This window comes from Chenopodium album, chromosome 21 (assembly GCF_948465745.1).
Source record: "Chenopodium album chromosome 21, dcCheAlbu1.1, whole genome shotgun sequence".
Classification (NCBI taxonomy): Eukaryota; Viridiplantae; Streptophyta; class Magnoliopsida; order Caryophyllales; family Amaranthaceae; genus Chenopodium; species Chenopodium album.
Window position 1 is genome coordinate 41416494 of NC_137854.1, and position 18354 is coordinate 41434847.

The 18354-nt window shown below is 34.7% G+C and overlaps 1 protein-coding gene and 1 pseudogene across 3 annotated transcripts; one reads left to right on the forward strand and one right to left on the reverse strand.

Annotated features, from left to right (window-relative positions):
• The first annotated feature begins 2320 nt into the window (after positions 1 to 2320).
• LOC145601400 (uncharacterized) lies at positions 2321 to 8953 on the forward strand. Of its 3 annotated transcripts, XR_014104388.1 has the most exons (11): positions 2321 to 2476; positions 2654 to 2759; positions 2842 to 2980; positions 4541 to 4649; positions 4844 to 4980; positions 5414 to 5550; positions 6465 to 6571; positions 7205 to 7332; positions 7930 to 8020; positions 8391 to 8530; positions 8690 to 8953. XR_014104388.1 is itself a non-coding variant. In XM_081657413.1 (10 exons), the coding sequence occupies exons 1-9, from the start codon at positions 2432 to 2434 to the stop codon at positions 7979 to 7981; spliced, it is 960 nt and encodes a 319-aa protein (XP_081513539.1). In that variant the 5' UTR covers positions 2321 to 2431; the 3' UTR covers positions 7982 to 8020; positions 8690 to 8950. The 3 variants fall into 3 exon arrangements, 2 of the variants coding, with proteins under 2 accessions (XP_081513539.1, XP_081513538.1); XM_081657413.1 differs by lacking the exon at positions 8391 to 8530 and having other exon boundaries at positions 8690 to 8950; XM_081657412.1 differs by lacking the exons at positions 8391 to 8530; positions 8690 to 8953 and having other exon boundaries at positions 7930 to 8357.
• Positions 8954 to 14560: 5607 nt separating this feature from the next.
• On the reverse strand, positions 14561 to 17330 carry LOC145601788 (E3 ubiquitin-protein ligase WAVH1 pseudogene; annotated as a pseudogene).
• Between the last annotated feature and the right edge of the window lie 1024 nt (positions 17331 to 18354).

Here is an 18354-nt window from a genome sequence, read left to right on the forward strand (position 1 = left end):
ATTTATACTTTGTATATGGTTATAGTTCCTTATATAAAACTGTGCCATGTATTTTTTTATGAAAATCCCAACAAAGCACAACATAATGATATAGTTTGATCGACATGACAAAACACACTTATTATAAGTGAAATTTGTCTAAAGCATGCAAGAACGACACAGCAGGACACAATAGTATGCATAATTGGGTTGTCAAGGCCTATCTTTCAGCTCAATACGGATATGTAGTAAGCTTGACCGTTAGTCAAACCTAGCCATGCCCAAAACACACAAGCTCACAGGCTCGACACACTTCACAACTATCTTCAGACTTTAAGTACACATAAATTTCATCGATGTGACCCTAGATTTCATCCCACGAACTCTGATCCCACCAAATTTAGGAAAATGATATCTTGGACTATATGAGCTTAAATAATTGCTTGTACGGTGAGTCAAATTTGGCATAAGGTAACAATCGCAAACACTCAAGCTTGACGTAAGGAATTACAAAGTCAACCCTAACCACAGCTGTTGACAATGTATAAAGATAATAGTTGAAAATCAAATAACATAGGAAAGGATTACAACTCACTAATCACAAAAGTTTTGACATAAAAATAAATTTCTTCATTTACATGATTAATTTCATCTGTTAGCACGTGTTTTCTTTATAAGCAATGTAATTCTTGATTACATAAACCGAATATAACTAAGTTTATTCAAGGAATAATTGATTTAGCCCTTAAGTGTATAAGTTTATTCCAGGAATTTAACATTAAGATTGCATATATAATGATTTTGTGATAAGGTTGATTTGTTTGCAAGATAAGGACTCATATACACGTCATTTTATGTAGAATTAGTTGTGAATTATTAATGATTTCCATATAATCAGCACCTTAGTGTGTATTTTCTGTAACTTAGTCTCTACATTTTAGGTTATATAAATTTTGGGTTTTGTCTTATTTGTATGAATATGACAGCAATTTTCACCATCGTGGAAGGAACGTAAAGATAGTCCATGTCAAAGCTTAATCAACGCAAAACTACGCTGTTTAAGCTAATTAATCAACTAAACATTGTTGTGCTGCCTAAAAAAAGATGAGTGCCTGGCTGCCTACACAGCAATGGCGAACGAATGAAAAAAAAAAGGACTCGTACCTTTTTTTGTACTTTGTAGTATTCGTAACAATTTGACTTTTACACTCTTATTGACTCCTACCGTTTATAAATACTTGCTCAATTTCTCCATGCGTGGCGTTTTAGGAGAAATTGGATAAAGTAATAAAATATTGAGGTAGTAGAGTTGGTGGAAGAATAAAAATTATAGAAAGCAAAAATAGAGGAGAGAATTGGAGGAGAGAAAATATATGTTGGTCCACTACATGAGAGAAATTAATTAAATCTTGTAAAAACTTTCCAAATAAGAAAATTGAACAAGTATTTAAAACGACCGCAAATAAAAAGTGGAACAAGCATTTAAAAACGGAGGGAGTATTTGTTTGGGTGTCAACATGACCATCCATTTTAAGCCTCACGCTACAATTGGATTTTCTAGTTCAATGAGCCAAACAAGCCCAAACAAGTGTTGTTTGGAGCCTCAAGTCAGTGCAAGATCAAGCTTAAAGGCACAACAAACCCAAAAAGGCCCATGCGCCTAGAGTTGACACATGCCCAATAGATCTGACGTTATTTACTACCCCATCGATGTAAAATTGTAAATAGGCCAATTTCTACCATTTTTAGGTATCTGTCTCAAGCACTAAATTCCTACCTTTTAAAGAATGAGGCAACTCTTATGAATAATGTTTGGACAATAATACTCAGTAAAATGTCTATTTACTTAATTGTATTTATTAATGTTAATTTAAAATTTTTAAGAATAGTGTGCGGACATCTATATTCCCAAAAATATTTGTTTATATATATTAAAGTTACTAACAACTAAAATTGTGATGTAAGATCAAACCGAACGAGTTTTTCCAATATTGCTAGCTATGATGAGGGCGTTAGCCATCGCAGTATCTTGAAAAGCATTTAATACTCCTAGTATTAAAGTACTCCCTCCGTCCCTTAATACAATGCCTCTTTCTCTTTATTATGTGAGGAATAAATGCTCAAAAGAGGCATTATATTAAGAGACAGAGGGAGTATTGACTAATACATTGGAGGGGCGTTCCTCGGTAAACCACCAAAGCCAATTAACGTGCTCTTCTGCGCAAGAAACAGAGATTTTTGGACCGAACTTGCCTTCAACCCATTTAACAAAGGACTTTCACATTTTGAGCTTAATTGTAAATCAAACGAGACTACACTTTTATATCAAAAATTCCTACAACGGGCTTGGCCTGTGACATATTCTCAATATGAAGAACTCCATATGATATGAGGCCCATTACTTGTCGCACGACTCTACATCGTAACAACGCCGCCGTTGTAACCGCCGAAAATGGACTACAACAACAAGCTTGTTCTTGCTCCTATGGTTCGAGTTGTGAGTTTCCTCTCTCTCTCTCTTTTGAGGTCAAAAATAAAAAATTGTTAATTCCAATTTCCAATTATTATAATTGACGATATTGGGTTAGTTTTATGAGTTGGGTATTAGAGTTTTTGATGTTTTAATGGTGGGTTGACAAGAAATTACATGGATGAATGATGATGATGTTGTTAGGGTACACTGCCTTTGAGGTTATTAGCTGCTGAATATGGTGCTGATATTACTTATGGGGAGGAAATTATCGACCATAAGCTTGTTAAGTGCGATCGTATCGTTAACGGTACTCCTATTTCTTTACTTTTTGGGTGTGAATTTGTAAATATTAGATGAATTTGAATTGATTTATGTGTTATTGTTGCCAGATTATTTGGGTACGATTGATGTTGTTGAGAAAGGTACTCAAAATGTGGTGTTTAGGACCTGCCCGGAGGAGCAAACCCGGGTCGTGTTTCAGATCGGGACTTCTGATGCTGTTAGGGCTCTCAAGGCTGCCCAACTTGTGTATGTTTCTTTTTTTGAATTCAATTTCAATATGATTGTTAGATGATGTAAATTTACCTACAAATTGTTTAGAGTACTTGCAAACTGTTTGAGAATGAACATAGTTTTAACTTTTAAGCATCTTAAGTTCACATTTAGATTTATCTTGCTTTGAAATTTTGATGCACGATCACTTGAATGTGACATCATCATCTTGAGTCTTAAGACTTATGTTTAAGACTTTCCATTTTTCTTCTTAAATCTCAAGCCTGTCGCAAGTTGATTCTTGAAATTTCAAGACTCAACTTGAGATGTCTTAAGTTGAGTCTTGAGATTGGGACCCACCTCAATTATATTTTTATTATTTTTTTTTTTTACACTTTTCTATATATGTCATATATTTGAATCTTAGGGCTAAAGTGATAAATTTGGACAAATCTTACTGAGTCTTAACAAGAATTTGATGACATCATTTTCAATGGAGACCACCAAAAATGATGTCACATCCAAGTCTTAGGGCCTGTTCTCTTACGTTGAAATTCAGTTCAGCTCAGCTCAGCTCCTAATTTTCTTCTCTTATAAAATATTCATTTCAGTTCAGTTCACCTGAGTTTAGTCAATGAGAACAGGCCCTTAGTCTTAAGACTTGGGACTAAACTTGCTTAAAATATCATTAATACCATGTCACTTGACAAAAAGAATAGGTAATGAATTCTCAAAAGGGGTAAAAATAAACAAGGCTATTTAAATGTTCCTGTTTGGATTTGTTTGAGGGAGATAATTGAAATATGACTGTCCACTCTTGGGGAGAAATCTATGAAATGACCAATTAGAGAGTCGATTCTCCTAGTTTTTTGTTTTTGTTTTTTTTTTTTTTATTTATTTTTTTTATTATCCTTTTTTGGTTTTTGCACCGGAGCTATTTCCTTATAGAAGTAACAGGATGGAGAGACTTTGGCATTGTATGTGCTGTAACTCCTGAAAGAAAATGTTACACGCACAATGGTTATTACTTTAAATCTCTTCTTGAAGAAACATGTAGCTGTTGAATGTAAATCTATTCAGTGAGTAGTGTGTTGCTCAAGGAAGTTTACAAGGACATTAGTACACAACGTGATGCTGTTTTGGTGATGGCCATTGCCGATAAACCTCTGCAAAATGGGTTCTTAAAAAGGATGAAAACAACTTTGCTTGTAAGGGCCAGGAGCATAAAGATTCACGTGGTTCTTTTGAAATGCTTTGGTGGAAGTGATAAGTACCATGAGTTATTCGTGCTCGTTGATTGAATGCTTTTAATCATCATTTATATTCATTAATTACTCTATAGTGTATCTTGTCGGTTAACTCCCGGCTTTCAAGTTCCCACGTATAATTTTGGCCTGTTCTTTCTTTGCCTTCATCTTTTGATTTCTGTTTTGCTCAATTCGAGTATTGCTGATTGCCAGTTGTTGCCTAATCTTAATTACAACAGTTCTAATCAAGCTGCGGAGGTGATTCTACGTATTTATATAAGAAGAGGGGGGGGGGGTATCTTATGCTGTGATCATGCGATTGACTGATATAAATCTTCTTCCTTCACAGGTGCAATGATGTTGCTGCTGTTGATATCAATATGGGTTGTCCCAGATCATTTTCTATTAGTGGGGGCATGGGTGCTGCATTGCTATCAAAGCCCGAGACTATTCATGATGTATGCCATTCTTCAGAAATCAAAAGTCTTCATTTGTCTCTATGTTATGTGTTATATATCAATTTATCAATAAATGTCCCACCCCCCCCCCCCCCCCCTCCCTCCCCCTCTCTCTCTTATTCCACTGACCTTGTCTTTGTTGTTCATTGATGGCTAATATACAACAATTTGATTGGCTTCTTTCCTTAATTCAGATTCTGACAACATTGAAGAGGAACCTAAATACCCCCGTAACATGTAAAATACGACTTTTGAAAACATCTCATGACACTGTGGAATTGGCCAGACAGATTGAGAAAACAGGTGTTTCTGCTCTTGCTGTCCATGGAAGGTTGTGCTTTCCTCCTTTGCTTTATTTGAGTATATTATTCTATTTCACATGTGATCATAAGCCTTCCAATTTTTGCTTGCATGTTGATGCTTTTTTATTTTTTCCAAAAGTGTTGTGATCATTGCCATTTTTTATTTTTCTAATTTTTTTTAAATCTAAACACATTTAGGGCCTGTTATCATACGATTATGTTCAGTTCAGTTCAGCTCTAATAAGTTCAGTTCAGTTCAGCTCCTAATTTCCTTCTCTTATAAAATATTCATTTCAGTTGAGTTCAGTTCAGCTCTAATAAGTTAAGTTAAAGTTCAGTTCAGTTCAACTGATCTCAGTCAATGAGAACAGACCCTTAATTTAGGCAATTTCACTTATTATTTTCCTTTACAGTTTACACTCTTTATTCCCTTCTTTACTCTATCTATCAAATATATTACAGAAAAGTTCCAGATAGACCAAGGGATCCTGCTAAGTGGAATGAGATTGCTGATGTGGTTGCTGCATTATCAATTCCAGTAATAGCAAATGGCGATGTCTTAAATTATGAAGATATTCAGCGCATCAAAAATGCTACAGGTTCAAAAATCAAGACACTTCTGATCCTTATAGTTGGACTATTTAGATTAGAATTTAACAGAGTAGGTGATATCTAATGAAAAATAGGAAAATGAGGTACATAATAGCCATCCAACTCCATAATATATATAAAAAAAAAAAAAATTGATTTCTAAACAATTGACCATTGATTTACATGGTGTCAGATTTCGGGAAAAGAGAGCAGGTTTGGGTCGTGCAGCTCAATGTTGATGATTAACCATTACATCAATAGAGTTTTTCATATGTAGTTGTTGCTCATCTTAGAATATGCAATTACTTCTTTCAATTATCAATCTGAAGTAATCCCTCCATCCTCAAACTGCCTTCCTGATTAGATTTGGGCTCGCGTGTTTTTCAGTTGGAAAGTGTAGGGTTTTTTTTGTAGCTTGTGCATGATGTCAGAGAGACAGCCACATCAGATGGGCTTGGTATATCATTTAAACATAACAATAAGACAAATTTTGGACAGCTAAAAAGGGTTTACAAGAAGATGATTTGAAAACATAGGGATTATTCCATATAACATAACTAGAGATAAAAATTGGATATCTAAAAAGGTTTTACAAGAAGATGATTTGAAGACAAAGGGAGTAATTTTGCTACAACTAGTGTCTTGCTTTGTAAAATTTCTACTCACTCCTACTTTGCCAAGGCATTAATTTGACCATAAAATACCTTTATAAAATGTAACAATTGAATATCTATAAACTACCCATTGAGACGAATCAAATTTGACCCAACATGACTATTTTATGTTTTATATATTGGGAGTAATTTAGAAGATTCTCTCATCTAATTAGTATTGCCAAGATTCAAAATGAGAAGATCATTATAAAACGGAGGGAGTATCTTATTTTTCTGTTTGTTATCTAATATTATGCTTAACATGGTAGGTGCCTCGTCAGTTATGGTTGCAAGAGGTGCTCTTTGGAATGCATCAGTTTTCTCCCCTAAAGGAAAATTGCCATGGGAAGAGGTGAAGAAAGAGTACGTCAGGAAGGTACATATTTAAGAAGCTAAATTTGCAGGGTCCAATCTTTATTGACTTAACATTATATAGCTAGATGGCAAATATAAACATAGAACATAGGAGCATTTGGTTCAGATTTTCAACCTGTTTCACAACTCCAATTATTCAAATTGGTAAAGTCCGGTTGTACTCCTAAGTCCTAATGTAGGTCAATGTGAAAATTAACTCAAAAAAAAAAACCTTAGGTTTTGTTAAAGATGGAATGATGGATCATCAAAGTTGAAATTTGGTGTGACAGGTTTAACTTTTGTAATTTCAAATCCAATCTCATCTATCTGTACTTGAAACTTTCAGTCTGTGTTTAACTAAAATTTAAAGAAATTAAGCCGTACAATTTCTCGTTAGCATGTACCTTCCTGACATTTGCTTTCTTCACCTCTTCGAACTATTAAGTATTAAGATATGGGTTCAAAAAAAGGTACAAACCACTTCAAACTTTCTCAAGTCTATATGATTGAACATAACTTACAGTTTAAGCCCACATTTGATTTATTCTTGCTGTATACATTCATGTTAGCTTTCTAGTAGATCAAACTTTAAGCTTTTTGCACTTTTCAGTTTTCCCTTAGGTCGTGTACTAACATAATTTGCACGTGTTACTAGAGCATCTTGTGGGATAATGAAGTCAAAAGCACTAAGCACACTTTGAAGGAAATGATAATGCACCATTCTTGCCTAGGACTTCCAGAAGGGAAGGCTGTGATCAAATCAGAAACCTTGGCGGATCTTGCGTAAGTTTGATTTTATATATCCATCTCAGAAATTCGAAAGCAAATTTTATGACTTTGGCTTATTGTTGAGCTTAATTCATATACTTATTTGCTCAATGTTCAAATGTCGACTTACCTTTACCACCATTTCCAGAAGAAGAAATTTAAAATTCTATAGTTAAGCATTGTGGTCACTGGAAACCCTATCATATAAGCTTGGTGGACTGATACAGTTGTCTGTCAATATGTCATTGATGATCTTTTAATTTGAAATGTTGTTGGTGCTATAACTCAAACTAGACTGTGTACTAAAACAACAAAACATATTTGACCTGATAGAACTAGTGGAGGTTGTATTAGACAACATTAATTTCTTGTCAATATCTGCAATGCATTCAGATATACCTGGATTATGACATTAAAAATGACCAGCAATTTCATTCAACTGATTTGATTCCATATCGCTAACTTGTCTCTTCCATTTTTGGCTTCCAAACTAAGACCTGTTCCAAGTCTCAATAGACTATTTTTCTCCGTCTGTCCAATTGTCCATATTGTATTCTCTGTTTGTGAGAAATGCAAGTTAAGTGACATTTATATGTTTATCGATTTTTTCAGAAAACTTTATGGAGAAGAGGATTATTTCCAGTCTGTCAATGAAAACAGATGACGCATATGGACTCTAAGGCTTTTGTAAAATGAAACACAAGTGAGTATTTGTTCCCACAAAATTTAATTTGTTAATTATAACTTATAAGCTACTTCATACTGCTATTGATACTGTATAAGTACATTGGTATATGGCTCTGGGCTCTGCTTGGAGACCTCTCATGCTCTCGTTGTTGGGATAGAGCTAGCTCTCCAACATCTCTGTTTGGAGACATGGTTGGAGAGCTCCTTAGACACCCTTTGAACACACATATTCTTCACATCATCACTCATTGTCTGCCATAATTTGAACTGTGATGAAATTGTTGATTGACAATGCTTCTGTTTGTAAAGATATTTTCTCTCCAGAAAATGTAAGAGAAAAAGTCATTTTATTATGGCTCACGTGTTGTGATAATTATTTTTCACAGATCCTATCCTGCAAGTTCTCTTCTAATTGAGAATTAGGATGCATATCAGGGGTTCCTTCTCCTGATTAAGCACATATATAGACTTGCAACTTGCGTCTGATAAATGAATGAGTTTAAACCAAAACGTGCCAGTAGACAAGGTACGATTGGTACTGGTTGGTATACTTGAAATTATCACATCAAGGCTCTATTTTTTTTTTCTTTTTGTTCACTATAATGTTCAATTTTATGCTGATTAAGACTGTTTTACCCTAATCATAGTAGATTTTTGTGGATTAAAACCGATGTGTACTGAACAGATCTGACTACTACTGAAACGTAAAGAGCCTTAATGAAATGAGCAATTGAGCATTTCTACGTCACCAGCTGTCTACAGCGATTGATAGTGCTGGAGAGTGCTTTATGATTTGAAGCAAGTGATGAACTCTCACTATTGATATTCTTGGGGTGATATGTACAACTCGCCATGGAGATGATATTTCACATTCTTTGTAGTGATAACTTTCCCATTGAAATTGTGGATAAGTTAGAAGATGGCATCATTTATGGTATATAAGAATTTTGCATCATTTTGATCTAAAAATTATTTTGCACTTTGCATTTGAAGGTGATGTAAGCCTTTGTTGAATCTTACACACTCTTCCGTCATCCAGATTCAATTATCACATTACTAGTTGCTGATGCATTTCTTTTGGGACTTCCAAAAACCTCCATTGAAAATTGGTTATCACATCACTAGTATGGAGTGCTAAATAAGAAATAGATTGTCGCGTTACTAGTTCAAACTGAAGGTGTATACTGTATACCGCGTATTTGGTAAACTGTAAGCCTCATAAAATCAAATTCATTACAAAGCAAGGTTTTGGCCCATTATAGACGCATCAATGCTTGTCGACTGCATTTAAGATATTGCCTTGCACTTGACCAGAACACCGTATCAAAAGTACTGGACCTGGTTTATGCCATTATTACTGAAAATAAAAAGTAGTCCGTACATCATACAGCAGTGAAAAAAGAACAAGCTGAAAAGATACCAAACCACAAACTCTTTCTCATCTGATGATCAGAGTTTGTCAAGTACCATTCCAAATTAAACCCATCATCTCCAAGTGGCCCTACCTATTAAATCGGTGCCAGTGTAGAAACCACATTCGCCATAATCGTTATTAAGGTATATTTATGATATGAATGATGATTAACCACTAATTCTTGCAATTATTATGTTTTTCCTCCTTTCATGACCTATAGAATTACATCTTTAATGAGATTATGTGAATAAATTGCTTACTTAGGTGTTACAATTTTGGACTGAATGAAGCTGAACTGAATTGACTAGTATTGGGAAATGAAATTCTAAATAATCTTCATTCAATGATTTTGCATCTTTCCTCGAATTAAAAGTCTTCTTCATCTATGCACAATTGTTCGAATTGAAAAAAATTGAAATAAACCAGTCGGCCATATCATCTTTGACGGATAAAAAAACCTACAATGATAGATTTTAAGAACCAACTAAATTTGAAAAAACTCAAACAAAATAAGTGATTTAACCCCATAAACTAACGTAATAACAATGGATTGTATTCTTTTTTTAACACAAAAAATAATCTTTGCTGATATCATGAAATCCAAATTATTCTATTACCAACTAAGCTCACTTATGTATCCGATTATATTATATAAAGTGTGAAAAGACCTTGGAAAATTAAAAGACTATAGAAAATGCAATAATAATACCAGAAAACATGTATTGGTAGAGTAAGATTTGATATATGATAGTGAGTGTCCTTATCCAAATAATAGAATATATGCATTGAACTTTGAGAAGGTAAAGGATTAAGACATAAACATGCCCTTTTTTCCTGGGCCATTTGCATTGGTTTAACTTATAATGGCTAATTTTGGTGGTAATAAGCTAGTGGGATTTTTTTCTTCTTTTTCGGGATTCCAAGTACAATAACAATAAAGGTACCATCAATATTAAAATGCACTTTCGATAAATACTACAGTACTCCTTAAAAATAATAATAATAATAATAAATAATACCAATAACAATGTTCCATTCAAAAAGCCTATTTTCAACCTTAAAGAATAAAGACCTTCAAATTACTGTATAATTCTTGAAGACAAGTTCACTTCTTTAAAGGGTTCAACAGTTTTATTATGCGTGTTGCTAAAACAATGCTCATATCAAGCCTTCAATTTGTCAATTGCCTTCTTGCATGGGTTCTCTCTCGAGTAGTGGATTACTAGTTCGTTTTACAAATAAAAATTAATCGAACTCAATAAGTACTAGATAATCATCGCAACATACTTTAATTTGGGATCCCAATTCCGATTATATAAGTGTTCAAAGAGTTGTAAAAGTGAGAACTAATTAAGTACTTTTTTGTATTATAATTATAAGTGCTAACACCATGAGAGATGCCTCACAAGGGCAAAAAATAGTGAATCTGCTGTTTTTATTAACATACTTCATTTGCTTTCTTTGCTTACATTTTTAAAAAGAGATTAAATCATGTAAACGAACATATTAATAAAAAAAAAAAAAAATTCAACACATAGTACCAGATGTTCAAAATTTTGTTAAAGTGTTCGATTGCCGTCTTTAATCACCTCCTCTTGAGAATGTGTTAGTTGTTACAAAGTACTTGTAAAAGATTATGAAACAAATATTTTTTTTTCATTTATTAAAAAACGTTTTTAATTATGTACATATGTGTTGCGCTTCACCATTCTATTTCTCTAGAAAGATGCCACTTCATCCAATATTTATACTTTGTGTATATTGAATATGTCAATACAAAATGCTTATATATAAGCATCTACATAATTTTGTTATTGTGATGATTTATTACCAATTGGTTGTTAGTGTAGTGGTGATTGGGACTACACTTGGTAGAGAGGGCCCGTGTTCGATCCCCTGCAACAACAATTGGGAGGAGACGGAAAACATAACCACCCAAAACTGAGGGCCTGTTCTCTTACGTTGAAATTCAGTTCAGTTCGGTTCAGTTCAGCTGAGTTCAGTTCAGTTCAGTTCAGTTCAGCTGAGTTCAGTTCAGTTCAGTTCAGCTCCTAATTTCCTTCTCTTATAAAATATTCATTTCAGTTCAGTTCAGTTCAGTTCAGTTCTGTTCAGCTGAGTTCAGTTCAGCTGAGTTCAGTCAATGAGAACAGGCCCTGATCCCGAATCCGAATTAGCTCAAAGGGTGAGCTGGGTAGTACACAAAAAAAAAAAAAAAAAAAAAATAAATAAATAAATAATAAAAATTGTGATGGTTTATTTGCTGAATGTGAGTGTTGGCTTTTTTCTTCTTAGTGGTTTAATGAAGTTTTTTTATTCTCCTTACTAGCCCAACATTAGAGAGCATGCATTCGCTCAAAGTCTCAAACTCATAAAAGACAAGAAATTATTGTGACCTTTGTAAGGAGCCTCATAATCGAAATGGATGTGATCATGCATGGATTTTTTTAGTGATTATTTCATCATTAACTCTAAATTCTTAGCAAGAGAAAATGCTCGACTTTAAGCCAGAGTAGCCGACCATAAATTGGAGTATATCAGTTAATACATTTTCTAAATTAGATTTATATATTCATATGACAAGTTACATGTAAATTAATTATAATTTATCTACTAAAATATATTCACTTTTGTCTCCTAATTTTTTTAAACAAACACCTTATTTTCGTCCATAAATCTTAATCATGAAAATTGGTGAAATATTATGATTGAGAACTAAAATGAAATTAGTCGTTTTACTCAAGACCGAAATGATCTCTCTTTGAAAACAACACTGTATTTGAAATTGTAGTTAGGTAGACTATTAATTGAAGTATGGACAACTCCATTCTCATTTGATTTCCTTATCACATCATTTATATTTGGTGTCCCGTTAATAATAATGTCCTTTTCTAGTCATTTCCACATAAATTCCATATGATATGTTCGTTATCATCTACAGTACGGACATCCCCCTTCAATGACCGAGACACTTATGTGGCTATGCAAAATTTTACCAATGAGGGCTTGATGTCATTCAACTTTCGACCACAAACCAAATCCATTCAATTTCGTTTTTCAAAGTGTATCACTTTTTAAAATTTGTATTTCGTATTTTATTTTTAAGAGGAAACCTAGGTCTTAAATGTTGATAAACATAATATTTCTTCCCCTTGGCTTTTGCGCTATACAATTAAAAAACATTTTCTTCCCCTTTGGATATTTGGTAATCATAGATGAGGTTTAACGGTGTCAAAAAGAGTTATTTCCATTGAAGCAGGACAAATAGTTAATAGTTATTATTATTCCTTCCTCTCTCCAAAACCCTAGCCTCTGGCTTCCATTGGTTTTAACCGGTGGAAAGCCCCAATCCCTTGTTTTTTTAAAGTTTTTTTAGGTTTATAATTATGCTTCTTCCTTATTGGAGGAATTTTTCTCTCTCTCGAAAGGAAAGAGTTTCCGATCTCCTTCAAAAGGGTTTTTCGACCTCCTTTGAAAAACAAAGTTCATCTCCTGTTTTTGGAGAGAAATTTCTTAATTTTGAATCCATGATATTAGATCTAACGGATTGTCATGAAATTATTTCGTTGGTGAAAAAGTTATCAATTTTTCGAATACAAACAAATGAATGAATCAGAACAAAAACATCCTCACGACTACAAAGGATCGTTAGATTGTCTCTCCAACAAGGCTGTGAAAAAGTTATCAATTTTTCGGGCCGAAGAAACAATGTCACTCGATCACTCTGACTGCAAGCTTTTTCTGTCCGTTTTTTTTTTAAAATTTTTTTTTTTTTTTTTTTAAGAATATTAATGTATCACTTAGAAACAAAGAATGAAAATAGATAATGTAAGTTAAATTTTGGAAGATGAGATTAAAGGAAGATAAAATTTAAAGATTAGCGGAGGGAGAAGGTTACCCTACGTCCCTACCAACAGCATTATCATCAGAATGGAGGGCCATGACAATGATTGATACGCATAGTTAGTAAGACTTGTACCTTATATTATCATGTGAGATGTGCCAATGGAAGTTGAAAGCTGGCTTATTGGCATTATCTGATTATCTAAATGTGTTTTTTTTTTTTTTTTTCTTTTATTATTGTATTTTCTTAACACTAACAAATTCAAAATATCATATTATGGGGAACAAAGAATTAGAGTTGGAATCCCTAAAAAAAAAATAGAGTTGGATATGGACAGTGTAAGCCCCTATATGGCAACCCATCAGAGTGTTCCTGAATTTGATTATAACAGTCATGTTGGACTCGTGTCGATCTTTCATTTTTAAGACTCACACTATGTGACCTATATCTAGATTATGTTTACTTTAATATTTAAACCATTATTTTTGAATTTATTAGTTGATTAGTTAAAAACAAGCGAGTTGATGTGCTTATGAGGATAGACTACAAACTAATAGAGTGAGTATAAATAAAAACTTTATGTTTGTTTTTAAAAGGTACCTTTATAATTTAAGATATAAAAAACACGAAGCGAAAATGATTCAAAGCATATGGAGAGGAGGGGTTAGTTTCCCTATTATTAACTACTAGTAAAGTTGCTTAGTTAAAAGAAGGATTACAACGAAAAAAAAAAGTAGTCACATATATATAATTATTATCCCTTAGCAATCACCTCCAAATAACTTTACGTTAATTCTGGCAATATGCTTTCATTCCCACTAATATTTATACTCCTACAACCAAACCCACTTCAACATCTTTTTATTGAGCATTATGTTACTTTGTCAATGTCAAGACAGATCAGAGTACCCTTCTTACTAGTGAACTACATACATTAGGAATTTAGAATTGAATATGAACTTGAAATTTCTTTATCAATGTTTCCTTCCTTAGGTTTGATAAAAACGATTTTGACCAACGCGTGTATAAGAGATTATTATAAGAATTTATTGTATTTCGTACTTCCTAAATATGTCAATCTTGCTACTTAAAATGTTTAACTTAATCAATATCTAATAGGTTACATTATACTATGATATATGGAATATTATCTTAATCCATTTGATCGAAAAAAGTACTCAGCTTTATAATATTTTTATCCATTTGATCGAAGAAAGTATTCACCTTGATATTATCTTAATTTAGTTATTCTTGTAGGTAACGAGCAAAGAAAGCTTATAAAAACAATAAAATGGAAGTACTAGGAATAGAAGTTGCCACTATTCTGCATAAATATACATTTACAGATTACAGATTCTAATTATCAGATTCATTTTCTAATCTAAATTTAATAACAAAAAGACAGACTCAAATTTTAAATATCCCAAAAGAACAATTTACCTAAATCCACTTCCACTCTCCCAGTCTCCCTCTTTTGTTTTTCCACTTATTCTCTCTGTATCAACTTTTTTTTTTTTTTTTTTTTTTTTTCTATTTCACTGAAAAGAAAAGGCCAAAAATAAAATATAATTCTGTGGGGTCCATCCATATACTCCCATTCTCATCAATCATATGCACCAAAAGGCCCCAGCCGTCCGGTGCTCCTTGTCTTTCTCTACATTTATTACAATTTTTTCTCTCTCCTCTTTTTTTTTTTTTTTTTTTTTTTTTTTGCTACAGTATTAAAATAAAATAAAATAAAATTAATTAGTTTTATATTAAAAAAAAAAAGCAAAAATCAGAAGCGAGCGTCTTCGAAGCCGTGCAAGTCGCTAACGCGGTTCAAATTCTTCCTCATCATAGCCACCTTAGCTAGCCGCTCAGCTGCTTTCCAAGCCGATGTTGGCGTAAGCGGCTCCCCTTTTTCATCCACTACACAACATCCTCCACCACTACCACTACCACGACCGCTTCCATCTTTCTCCCTACGCCGCTTCTCATCCGATTGAGCTTGTCGTCTCCACTTAACTTCGGCTAGCTCGGCTTCTACCCTCCTCCTATACTCCTCAGCCGATGACGTTTTCAAGCTCGGCTGACTCAACACAGCACGAGCCGATGCTAGAAGCCGTTCGGCTCCAACAAAATCACTTCTCTCGGCTAATAATCTCCTACTTTCCGCAACTGCCCTTGTCATAACAAAAAGACATCTCAGCCGTTGAATCTTCGGGTCCGATGATCGGATGGTGTGGGGACGTGGCACGATCAAGGACTGATCTCCACCGTAGATCACCTGTTTACAAGACGACGGATCTTTATGATACGATCGAACGGACAGCATGTGGTGGGACCCAATTGTACTCGCCGGAACTTTCAACTCAACTAGAATTTCTCTCTCCTCTGAACTATACAGATCCCCAAGCTTCGCTGAACCCGGGTTAAGCAAACCGGGTCGACCCGTACACGAATAAACCGCTACTATTTCGGCCGCAGCTGAACCCGAAGCCAATCCGAACTGAACCCGAACATCCAAAACGACGACGCTTAGGAAAAAACTCAAAGACTTGACAAACTTCTCCTCTGAAAAATCCTCCCTTACTTTAAAAGTATGAACCGGAATTTCTGAAAAACGGGTCGATGATATGACCGGCCGGTTTTCCTTCTCTTCATCGCGGCCATCCAATAATACGATGGCCGCGAAATGATTTTTCTCCTTACGATCTTGTATCACCTTGGCCGCCTTTCGGAGCGCGTCGTTGAGACACGCTCCTTCAGCGGCCAAGTTAATGGCGTCGATGATACGCCTAGCTGACCGCTTCCCCGAAGGAGTCATCCTTCTAAGCGGGAGCAGCCGCTTTGAGGTAGATGAAAATACAACCATTGACATGCGGTCATTAGAGGAAAGAGAAGAAATCATTGCTCTCATTCCTCTTTTTAGAGCATGTAATTTTCCGCCATTCATCTCGCTTCCGATGTCAATGACCACCACTACATCGACCGAAGGACGGCGTATTCTGTCCTGGAACGGAGGAGCTTTGACGGTGAGTAGCACCGCGTAAGTCTCGTAACTCCGTCCCACGGCGATAACAGCCGATTCGGGAGAGATGGTCACCTTTACTCCTTTACTATTGGTATCAGCAATTTGAGGCCGAGGAGTTGCTGGGTTTGAGAAAAAACCCGGGAACTCGTCATCTGTGTTATTATTATCTTCATTTTCTTCTTCGGATTCGGGTATCGGATTGAATTGGATTGAAGAAACATGGGAGACGAGCGGCTCGTCGTCGTCGTAGAGTCGGAGTTCACTTGGGATTGATTTTTTAACGGTTTGTTTTTTCTGGGGCATTCCGAGAAAAGGACCTTCCTTCCATTGAGATCCGCAAAGAGGACAAGACAGTAAAACAGAGCTCCCATTCTTCATCGCCAAATTAGTAATACAGGGGAAATGGAATGAATGCGAGCATTCCGCCGTGAAGATAGCAGTCCCTTGTCCGCTCTTAACATTATGAAGGCAAACACCGCATCGATTCGATTTCGAAAGTCTGAGTGAGTTTTTAAGGAGCAGGGAGAAAGTAGAAGGAGAATGAGGGGAAGAAGGGGGAGGAGTGGTGGTGGTAGTTTTGCAATGAAGCTTCGGAGAGGTTTCCTCGAACACGGTTTTACACCGGAGAGTAGTGGGTGTTTTAGGTGTTTGTGGCCGAGGAGTTGATGGAGAAGAAGAAGATGAAGAAGAGAAAAATGTAAACTTAGAGAATCCCAACTTTGGGCTTCGAGTATTACTATTGTCATTGTTATTGTTGTTGAAAGATTCATGGTCTTTAGGGATGGAAGTGCAGAAGGCTCTTCGCCATCCGGTAACCATCGTATCAAGTATTGAATTCAAGATAGTTTTGATAGTGAGCTAGCTTAGTATTATGTATGGTGTAAAAGATGACAATAGTTTAAGGAGGATCAACTTTTTGTGCATATCATTTAAATTTTTTGTGTTGTTTTCTTTTTGGTTGTACTGTATGTTGAAAGGCTTAAAAAGGATGAGTTCAGGGAGGTAGAGAAGAGGAGAAGAGGGGAAGTGAGATGTGTATTTTTAGGCTCAGACCAGACCTTATGAGGAGAAGGAGAGTGGATTTATTAAAGTAACTGACAGCTGGAGGTATTTATGCTTATGCTGTTATATTTGGTAAATTACTCTACTTTTTGTAGCTGTAACTAGTAAATTCAAGTAGATATTTTGACTAGGCTATTGCATTGTTTATAACTTTATACTACGGAGTACTTTAACTAGTAACTTAAGCACGGAGCACTACGGTCTACGGACTATATATTCTACTACGAGTACTCTGTAATACTAATATGAAATTTTATATGTAGCTAGTAATACCGTATGATTGGGCTTATTTGGTATGGAGTTATTCGATTGGTCAGGAGCTATTTGGTCATGGTCTGGGTTAATAAGTAGTTAGAGATTAGCCGATGAGTCTTTTGGTGTGTATAAAGTCTGTCAACCGGTCATACAGTGTGGACTGTGGTCAGCCACATTAAATACGCGCTGATGTAGTAAGTGACAAATTATTTATATATTAAATTTTTTTATTTTTATTACTATATTCGTTTCATATTATATGTAACAATTTGATATAAAATGTGAGCGAAAAATATCTAATTGTTGCAAATAATGTAAGGGCCTGTTCACATTTACTTAATTTCAGTTCAGTTCAGTTCATTCAGTTCCAATCAGTTCAGTTCAGTTCAGTTCAGTTCAGTTCAGCTCTTAATTTCCCTCTCACATAAAATATTTATTTCAGCTCAATTCAGTTCAGTTCAGTTCCAATCAGTTCAATTCAGTTCAGTTCAGTTCAGCTCAGTTCAGTAAATATGAACAGGCCCTAAATCGACAATGTTTATTAACTTATTATTCTTTATATTTTTTTATAAATAACAAATATTAAGTCAAAATTGTATAGTCAAACAGTTGTGATTGACTTAAAATGGAAGGATTGCTACTTGGTCGGAATTTATAAATTAGTTTTTCATAATCTAACGTTATTTCAACAGTAATTTTTGTGTGTGACTGGTCACGTCGTGGAGCCAATTAGCACACGAGCAACCTCTGACCAGATAA

Coding starts and splice junctions, on each gene's coding strand:
- LOC145601400 (XM_081657413.1), top strand. CDS start 2,432: ATGGACTACAACAACAAGCTTGTTCTTGCTCCTATGGTTCGAGTT. Junction 2,477..2,653: donor TTGCTCCTATGGTTCGAGTT/GTGAGTTTCCTC, acceptor TGATGTTGTTAG/GGTACACTGCCTTTGAGGTT. Junction 2,981..4,540: donor CTCAAGGCTGCCCAACTTGT/GTATGTTTCTTT, acceptor CTTCCTTCACAG/GTGCAATGATGTTGCTGCTG.